The following is a 10,298-nucleotide window of genomic DNA, read 5'->3' on the forward strand; positions in this document are numbered from 1 at the left end:
CATATTGCTCCCTAACTGTGGAGGCAGAACATAGCCATCAGGACCCTTAAATTGCCTAATGCCCTTTTAAAGCCAACCCAGTTAATGGTCATCCCTGCCTGTCATGGGAAGGAATTCTCTGGGATAGCTCAGATAGTACAGCATGAAACTCTTAATCTCAGGTTCATGAGTTCGAGCCCCATGTTGGGCAAAATATCCCTACATTGTTGGGGATTGGACTAGATGGTCCTTATGGACCCTTCCAACTCCACAATTCTATGATCTTTGATCCACTGTGTGCTGCATGAAGAAGTATTTCCAACACTTAGCTGCATAGCCACAAGTTCTAGTGTTATGACAGAGGGAGAATAGGCAGTTCTCTAACCACTTTCACCATACTGTACATGATTTATTTATTTATTAGCCACCTTTTTCTTCCAATGAGCTCAAGGTGGTGTAAATAGTTCTTGTCCTCTCCATTTCATCCTCTCAACAACCCCATGAGATAGGTCTGAGAGTTGGTGACTGGCCCAAGGTCACCCAGTGAGCTTCAAGGCTGAGTGAGGATTCAAACCCCGCTCTCCCAGGTCCTAGTCCAACATTCAAACCCTTATGCCACACTGGCTCATTGTATACATGACTGTCATGTTGCCTCTTACTCTAAGCCCCAAAAGTTTTAACGCTTTCTCGTAGAAGAGTTGCTCTATCCCCTTGAACATGCTAGTTGCTCTTTTCTGAAGATGGTGAACTTGGACTCTGGTGACGGCACCTGCAGCCACCAGGCCAGTTCACATGACACTCACAGCCTGGATCTCCAGCATCTCCATGCCACCCCTTGCAACCACCAGCAACATTTGTGGCCTGAGGGAACTGTCACACTCTGTCTAATGGGAGAGGTGGTCCTGCATCTATTTGCTTACTAAACAGAGAGTCAGTCCCCATGCTCCATTCCTCTGGGGAATACTTAGGATTTTTAAGTATACACCTGAAAAAGGAAAGTATCCATGCAGAGGATTTGAAAACAGGGATGCATAAAAGAGCTGAGATTGCATCCAGCTTCTTGCTGGGTTTGTGACAAGTGGCAAGACCAAGTTGGTTGCTATCTAATAGCTAAAATGGCCCAGATATGGATGTTCTTGCATCAGAAAGCTCAGAGTCTCATCCCAGCGCTGACCAAGCTCAGATCTGACTCACTTTAACAGCATCACATGAGCCCAGTGATTAGCCCCTCCCTCTCCATTTTCCTCCGAAGAGGTGCCAGCTATCCATATGGCATCTGCTCCAAAGCCATCCCATTGACAGGCTGCCCTGGAATAAACAGGCTCTGGAATGCCCCCACATGACGTCAACGGGACTACTCCAGAGCAAGCGGCTCGAGGATTGCAGCACAAGAATAGAAACAATATGTAAGCAGATGGAAATGTTAGCACTGCCAGGGATGACAGCTCACGAGCATGCATCACACATTGGTGAAATAATGAAAAATGGGTGGGCAGTTGTTATGCTAACTTCATGCTGCCCGTTATGTTTTTCTGACTCCAAAATCTGCTAGAGAACTGAGGGGGAACATGCTTGTTGCTTCTCAAGAGATATTTTCAGCTAAGCAGAGCAGCCAGAGTAAGGATTCTTTCTGGCTTGTGGGTGGAGGACAGACGCTTATATATATATATATATATATATATATATATATATATATATATATACACACACACACACTCTCTCTCTCTCACGCACACACTCACTCATCAGAGCCTGTCTTAAGGGAATGTGGCAGATCCAATGAAAAGCGCTCAAAATTTGGGATGCTGTCAGTGGCAAAGGACAAAAAAAGTCACCCTTGTGGGTGAAACAGTCCGAGTCCCCTTGGACTTTAGCTGTGAGAGTAATACGAAGCTCCCTTTATATGTCGATGCTATGTCCTCCACTGGGAAATAAATCTCAGTCAATCAAAGCTACAACCTCCAGTGGGAAATAAATATCAGCCAACCCAGGTATTTAATCTTAACAGGGCTGGTGGAGCAGGATCCTCGAAACACACACATTCATTTTGTTTATCATAGGGTTGAGCTGCACATGTCATTTTCGTCATGTGGCAGGTGCAGCATGAAGTGGCGACTGGCCACAGATAACTCCACTGGCAAAAGAGATCTGGAAGATCATGGGTCCCTCCAGCTCAGTCTGGTCTGCATTGACTGACAGCGGCTCTTCAGGGTTTCAGGCAGGGCACATTTCCAGCCCTACTTGGAGAGGCAGAGGATTGAGCCAGGGGTCTCTTGCATGGAAAACAGATGCTCTAATACTAAGCTGCAGCCCTTCTTGGCCATTGTATCGGAAATGCAATGGCCAAGATCCAGAGCACCTGTGAAGGCAAATATAGTGACCACAAGAGGGCTTCTTAGCCTTCTTTCCTTAAGCATCAGTATATCCATATCCCACTGAGGAACAGATGGGAGTTTTAAACAGAGGCAAGTTTTTAGAAGAAGCCTGTAATATAGAAGAAAGAGTTTAAAAAGAGAACAATATATACTAGGCTACTGCTATCAATTCACAAAGGGCTAGTTTTCATGTCCATCTCCATCACTTAATCACTGGGCTGTACCTGCACTCTTTTTCAGTGCTTCTCCTCATGCATAGCCTGAGGCTGAGGCGAGATTGCACATAGGGACCGTCCCCTCTGAGCACCGGGTGAAAGGGGCCTTCTTTACACTGCTCTATTTGCCTTGAATCTGAATGTGCCCAGTTCCCACATTCAGATGAAAAGCCTATGCAGGAGTGGGAATATGCTGCAGAAGCTTCCTTCAGACCTTCAACCAAACTCACAGAAGTTGCGAAGACGGGGCCAATCCACCTGTTCCGTCTACACATGAACAGATGGTCTGAAAGGGCTTCAGATGACTAAAGCATATGTGAACTGTGGGAAACATTATTTGTGGGAGGCGGCTGCTATGGAAGTGCATAGCTCGCCCCGTTTTCTGGCAGACGTGCGATCTTCCCCGGCTGAGAAGAGGGGAAACCCATTCTTCCTACTTTCAAACTAGGAGCAGTACATGGTGCTGATTGGTTGGCCTTAAGAAGAAATCGGCGATGTATGTAGGAGGAAAACCAACTACAGTAGGGGAAGGATGACATGTTTGAAGTTCTGTACAAGCATGTGTGAACCAGCCTTTAAACTACAGTGCATGGGTGCATACTTGGAAAGTGGCGGACTGTCCTTCATTGGAGGTTTTTAAACAGAGGCTGGGATTTCCTGAATCAGGATTTCCTGAATCAGCAGTGAGTTGGACCAGATGAGCTTTGAGACCCATTCCTGAACTAGGATTCCCATACTGATAAAATACTGATAAAATCACAGTGTCCATGTACCAACTTGGTAATCCAGCTGTCCCTCCTGCATGTGGAGGAGGATTTTACTGCCCAGGTATGGAAATACAGTAAAAATTATCATTGCCTAGCAAGACGTTATAAATGATTCCCTTCCCATGTGGTGCACTGCTGTGCTACGTGCAGAGTGTGATAAAATACCCCTTGGTACATAGTCTCAATATTTCTCCTAAGAGGCAAATCTAAAGCACTGAAACAGCAAATACTTGCTCCTCCTCATTATGGTTTGTGATATTGTATTGGCAATGCAATTGAAACATCTTGACTTAAGATTGCATGGGCTAATTGTAAAGGAGTTAGCTGTAAGGAATACTTGCATATTGATAATCAACAAGTTGTGTTCTCAAGTTACTCTGCTTAGGAATTGATTTCTAAAACTACAGCCCCTTTCTTCAGAAGTACTGGAGTCAGTAGGATGACTTGAGTATGTGGATGTGAGGGCAATTTGGCTGTGACATCGGCCACCCCATTGAGTAGAACTTGTTTCTGATCATAGCCCTAATCACTCTCACTCCCAAATAAGTTTCACAGAAAGCAGAGGCAAAGAGTTAAACACAGTAAAGGATAACAGCTTACTTTCCTCACAGAATATGAAAAAGTTGGCAGGACCCATCATTCCATTGCTATGCTTGGTTCTATTTATTGTTGGCAAGTAGATGTTGCAGATCATGCTTTGTCAACCAGCTGCATCCCATATATTTTGGACTGCAACTTCCATCCGTCCCAGCTGTATGATGTTGGGGCTCATGTGAGTTACAGTCCAAAACATCTGGAGGGCACCAGGTTGGAGAAGCCTGCTGTAGACACTGAAGCCGTTTGATTTATCTACACTAGCCTCATGTAGATGCCTTATTTTAAGGCAAGGATGGCCAAGAAGTGGCACCTTAGAATTACCTGGCCCCTGAAACTGCTTTACGTGGCCCCTGGCCCACCCTGCCAAATTTTGATCATTATGATCAAAAGGCGGCACCCAGTTTTGCTCTAAAAGGGAATTCTTAATGCAAAACCACTCTTTGGTATTCTGTATATAACACGTGTAGCATAATAATGTGCATCTTTCTATGTAGAACTATGCCTGAGCACACAGCTTTGAAGCACTTACTGCTATAGCATTCCAACTTTATGACTGAGTCTGGGCATTGCATGTGCATGGGTGAAAATCCACTTACTGTCCTTGGACTATTTAAAATAGTGTTCCAGGGAAGCCTGGATTGTGTGAAAGCTCATTAGAGGTGCCCCAGAGAAGTCAGAAATGGTGGGCAAGCATCCCTAGACTACCAACCTTTCCTTGCATTGTGCAGCCATAGGGGAGCACTGGACAGGTTCTATGGTGGACTCTTAGGCATAGAACCTAAGGCAACGGTGAGATTTAGCTTCAGGCCCATTGCTAGATCCCTGAAAGACTCAGCACACAGGACCATGTCCACATTTAAAGCACACAGCCTCCCCCAGTTAATCCTGAGAACTATAGTTTGTTAAGGGTGCTGGGAACTGCAGCTCTGTGAGGGGTAAACTCAGGATTCCCATAATTCTTTGGGGGCACTTAAGTATTTTAAATGTGCATTAAATGCATGGTGTAGGAAGACCTGGGTTCAAATCCTGATTCAGCCACAAACTCCAAGTTAGGCTTAATTTTAACTGGGCTCATAATGGCTACATCTTACAACCTGTTTTCAAGGGCAGGGTCTCTATTGCACAGCCTGCAAAGTAACCAGTACATTTTTTTCCCAACTACCAAGGCAAACACATCCGGAATTAGTGTTAAGAGCTAAGGGGGGAGGGGTTTTTCTTCCAGGCACGCTTGAGTCTCACTACATCTAGGTTTAGAAAGCTATGACTACTGTCTTTGGGCAAATCACTCTCTTGCACCCTCATCTGCAAAGTGGCCATGTTGATGACTTATCTCAGGGGACTTATATATATATATATGGTGAGGATTCCCACACCTGGCCATAGCCAAGGGAGGGCAGATGCCCCCCTAAATCAATAAAAAACACTTAAGTAACTGAAGTTCTCTGCTCCAAAAAATAAGCTTGCCCCCCTCAACAAAAATCCACGTTACGGCCATGCAGGCAAGTGTTCCACAACACTATAGGCATGCTAGAAATGAACGCCTCACACCACCTACCCCAAGGCTGGCCTGGCTTTAGCACCAATCCTATTTCTCTACCCAGAAACTCCTTTCTGGACAACTTTGTTCGTGAAACCAGTTTATGTCGCGGCCACAAGGACCTGCTCAACCAGAAGCCACCGCGGCAGATCTTTAGCTTGGAAAGGATCTCCCCGTCCAACACACACACACACACACGTGTTCCTTGAGCTGCACAGCCCTCTCTACGCCATTGCCTCGGTCCATCTGCCCACCAAATGCGTAACTCCGCTCAGATCCCCCTTAGCAACCGAGGCAGGTTCTCCACCCCACCACGCACCGCAGCCTGGACGGCTCCTCTCCCCGTTGGCGAAAGTCACAGTACTGACTTCCCTCGCTCCTGCGGGCGCCAATTGGAACTCGGAAGAGCAGGGGCTCAAGCGAGAGGCAGGAAGGCGCGCGGCGCCTTTAAGGGCTCCCTCCGCATCCTCCCTCTCTCGCTCTCCGCCAATCTCCGCCCGAGAGCTCTCAGCCCCGCCGATCCGTATTTAAAGGCGCGCCATCTGGGCAGGTGGGAGGTGCGAGTGATGCCGCCGCTGCCTCGGAGTTCCTTTGCAGCACGTTTGGGATTGCATCAGACCGAGCAGAAATCCCCCCTCCAGCGCCTTGGCCGGCCCGCTCCGCCTCCTCCTCCTCCGGAAGGCGAGCTCCAAATCCGAACGAGGCGCTCCTCTCCCCGCAGGCTCCGCTTGGAGCGCCTCTGGGGACCCCGGGGTAGCTTCCTCCTCCTCCTCCTCTCCTCCGGCAGCGGGATCCCACCCGGGTCCCCCGCCCCTACACACCTCGACTTCCGACCCGTGCGTGGGAGGCCGCTCTGTATCCTTACTCCCCCGCCCCAAGCCACACCCTTTTGCGAAATCCTCTCTTCCCTCCCCCTGCCTGCCTGCCTGCTTGGGATTCTCCCTTCTTCCCTGAGCTACGTGATCGCAATCGCGCCGGAGGAGACACTCGCGGCCCGAGGAGCTGCGCTGGGAAGCGGGTGGGAGGAGGAGGAGGAGGTGGAGGAGGGAAGGCGAAGCCAAGGAAGATCGCCAGGCAGGCAGGCAGCAGCGCGTTGCAGCCAGCTAAAGCCGGCCGAGCAGCCCCGGGAACAAAGAGCGAGGCCGGCGAGATGGGATCTCTCTCTCTCTCCAGGACGCAGCAGAACCTGCGATGGGGAGCGAAAGGGACAGGGGAAAGCAAGGGCCGGATCCAGCACCAACAGTCCAGCACACCCTTGTTAGTTTCAGCTCGGGGCGATGGCCGAGCGTTGCTTTGGGGGAAGGCAGCGGAGCGGCTGTCCCTGGTTTCTCGTGCAGGCTCCCGCTTCTCTTAAAGCCATCGCGCGCCTCCTTGGTTTGTAACACCTGGCCAGGCTGGCGGTGGGTGAAGAGGCCGCTCTTCGCCGGGGGTTTCCTGCCTTTTCCCGTAAAGCCTAGCTCGCCTGCCTCCCACTTTGCTTTCTGCGGATGAAGATTCCCATTCCCTCCTTGTCCCTACCCGGCTTCTTTCTCCACCCCCACTTCTCTGGGCACCACGCCGGACGGACGGATTTGAGGCTGGATCGGATCTCCGCTCTCAGCTAGGATCCTTGCAATGGGCAGAGGGGGGTTTCAAGGGAGCGGGGAGACGATGACGACTTAAGAAGGGGAAAGATAGAAATCAGGGATGAGACGCCCCATCACCGCCGCGCGCAAAGCAAGCACCTCTCTCTCTACCTGTGAGCAGCAGCAGCAGAAGCACCCGCTGCTCCAAACTGCTGACTTTCCACAGCTTATTTTTAGCCTGGAGACTAAATATTATTAGCTACATTTCTACGTAGGAAGAATCGACAGAGGAAAGGGGAGGGGAGAGAGAATGGAAGGGAAGGAGGGGGGGGGAATAAAACACAGGAGCAGGAAGACTGCAAGAGAATGGAGTTTCCGCTGCGTTGATACGTTGGAGGGTTTAGAAACACCCCGCTGGAGAGAAAAAATAAAACTGGCAACTAAAGTACCACAGAGAGCCGCTTTTGGAGAAGGCACCACACGTGAATGCAAGCGAAGGTATCGTCCATGTAAACACAGGAAGGCGATCGTTTGGAGAGGAGTTTCTGGAGAGCTGACTCTCTCTCTCTCCCCCCCAAAGCGGTGACCAGCTCCTAGTAGCTTATCACTTGCCGGTGATCTCTCTGTCTTTGCGCCCATCTCTCTCCAGAAGACACACACTATCTCGCTCTCTCTCGCACAAACACACACCCGGCAACCTGGGATCCAACCCCACGAGTTAAGCCAACTCTTGGGAGTGAGCAGTCGCGCCAGGCGCCTCTCCCTCGCCTACCTTGCCTCTCTTCCTCCGCGCGCCCAGATCGGAAATCAAGAGAGCACAAACTCGGCCAAGAGGAGCGAAGAAACCTCTCTCCCCGTCGCGGGGAGACGGAGGACGGGTGGGAAGGCGCGCACGGACACACACGCACACCGGGAAGCGAGGAGGGGGAGGCGAGAGATCGGCGCCCTTTCCTTACCTTTAGTCACCGCTAACCCACAACCCGTGGCGAGCTCTTTCAGAAGCAGCGCACTCGCATCTCCCAGAGTTGACCCGACCCGTCGGGGCCAAGCGCCGGAGCTGCTCGCTCTCGCTCTCTGCCTTGCACTCCCCGCCGCTAGGAATCCGAGTCAATGTCAGCCCAGAAACCGGGACGCAGTTGAAACTGTGACGGGAGAGGGTTTGCTCCGTCTCTTTCTCTCTGCCTCTGTCTCCCTCTCCCTCCTCCTAGCCAGATCTTATCAGTGTGAGGGGAGGTCCACCCTAGCCGCCTTTTAAGAGCTCCGGGATTCGCTCCGGAGGGGAGACAGATACCTGGGGTGCCAAACCCATTGCCTCTCTCCAAGGTACTGATCGACACCCCCTCCTCCTCCCTCCTCCCCACCCCTTTCTCCTCAACGCCCCAGGAAAGGTGGGGAGGGGGCGTCGAGGATGTTCACTTTCACGAAGTGTCACTTGATACGGGTTTCGCCTTTTCTTTCCCTTTTCTCGGGCTCTGTCACGTGAAGCGAGCTTGGCAAAAGAGCCGGGCTGTAAATAGAAGATCACATGTTGAGTTTGCTTCACCGGGGCGGCGGGGAGCGGGGGGGGGGGGTTGGAATCACCCATTACATTATTTTATGTTTTTTGTTCTCCTGCCTCCTCCCTACAACTGTCCCCCCTCTCTCCGCCCCAAACATCCCGTTCCAATATTATTCTCCCTCCCCCCCAAGTGTCCGTGTGAAATAACAACAAACACCCTCGCCACTATCATCCTCAACAGCAGAAAGGGTGAAAGTGGATCGCGCAGCCAACAGCTTTCCCAAGGAAAAACCCCGCTCCAAGTTTCTGATACGCAGCCTTAAATCAAAAAGAGCGTTGCCATTAAAGTTGGAGCCTCTTTAAACACACACACACACACTTCCCGCACGCACGCAATTCATCTGGCCTCTGAGACTCATATTATGCCTGGTGAAATTAAAGTGCTACCGAGTGGGGACGTCGGGGGCGAGAGGAGGGTTGAGAGATTAATAATAATAATGCTAATAATGATGATGATAGTAAGGTGAGCTGTGAACTATTGTTGTACAGCCCCAAGCTTTACTGAGATCTATCTATCCATCTTCTTTGAAATCACAAGTCTGGAAAATAACAATACCTGGTCTTGGTACTCACCATTGTTTCTTTGCTGTCCTGGCGACAGAAGTGCCTTTAAAATCCAGTCTCTCCAACAGATGCTGGGAGGTAATGTGTCTCGTTTGAAGTCATCATGTGAGAAGTTCTGCTCGGCTCAGTGGATCGCCCACCACTTGGTGTGACTTATGAATCTAATAACAACCCTTTGCAATATCCGCAAGCCTCAACTCTTCCACCACCTTGGTGGCTACAGGAAGGAAACGGAAAGCGACGGGCTGGCAGGGAGTTCTTTAAAAACCGATCTCGGATTTACGCAAACGCCTGAGCTCACAGACACGTTTTCTCTCCCCCTTTGGGTTCTTCTTCTTACGTGATCTTAATAAACGAGAAGGGGGTTGGCAACGAGACCCAGCTGGAACAATCCAGGGAAAGAAGTGGCGCGCGGGGTGGGGAGGGGGAGAGAAAACGTGTCTCTCTCTCTCGCCCCCTCCTTTTGAATTGCCTCCCTCCCGACACGTGGGGAGTGGGCTTCAAAGTTCCCCGCCAAAGTCTTCTCAGGACACCCCATAGAACGCACGCAGGGAAAGAGAGAAAAAGTCCAGCTCACTTTACCTCCCCCCACCCCGCGCCCGCTCTAACCCGTCTGGTGCGTGCAGGCGAGCAAGATGAGCCGGCTGGAGATTTGCATTTGGTGGGAGCAGGTAAGGAAGCAGCCAGCGTTTCCCTCTCTCTCTCTCTCTCTCCCCTTCCCTTGCCGTGTCACTTTCACTCTAACTGAACACACGGACGGCACTCCAGGGACTTGTTGCATCCGAGCGGAGTGGAGCCAAACAGGCGGAACTATGCAGGTGGCATGGCGAAGGGAGGACGAGAGGGAGGCAGGCAGATGGTGGATGGAGACCGGCAGACAGGTGCTCGAGGATATTTACATATACCTGCATACACATATGAATGGCTGGCTCGCTGATGGAGTGTGCGCGCGTGCGTGTGTGCGCATCAGGGAAGGAAGACTAAGCAACGCTCTGCGTTAATACGCATGGGTGCCTATGGGGTTTAGGTCTAGGATCCAGGTACAGGATTGATGGCCATGCTCAGGTACGCACCCTCGCACACCTGTATAATGGTGGCGGGATGGATGGGGGTGGGATACCTGTGTATACCCATCCGTTTT

At 50.7% G+C, this 10,298-nt stretch overlaps 1 protein-coding gene across 3 annotated transcripts in view; it reads right to left on the reverse strand.

Annotated features, from left to right (window-relative positions):
* Positions 1-10,031, reverse strand: part of BDNF (brain derived neurotrophic factor) — a 72,610-nt gene extending 62,579 nt beyond the window's left edge. The window contains exon 1 of one of the 3 annotated variants that reach the window (XM_081166462.1): positions 9,167-10,031. In XM_081166462.1, the coding sequence (XP_081022588.1) occupies positions 9,167-9,169 (3 nt within the window). In that variant the 5' untranslated portion in view covers positions 9,170-10,031. Of the gene's footprint in view, positions 1-7,807; positions 7,870-7,991; positions 8,428-9,166 lie in introns of those variants that run through there. The other 2 variants (XM_081166464.1, XM_081166465.1) reach the window with 2 other exon arrangements.
* Positions 10,032-10,298: the final 267 nt, after the last annotated feature.

Source organism: Podarcis bocagei, assembly GCF_964188305.1.
Source record: "Podarcis bocagei genome assembly, chromosome: 1".
In the NCBI taxonomy this organism is placed as follows: domain Eukaryota; kingdom Metazoa; phylum Chordata; class Lepidosauria; order Squamata; family Lacertidae; genus Podarcis; species Podarcis bocagei.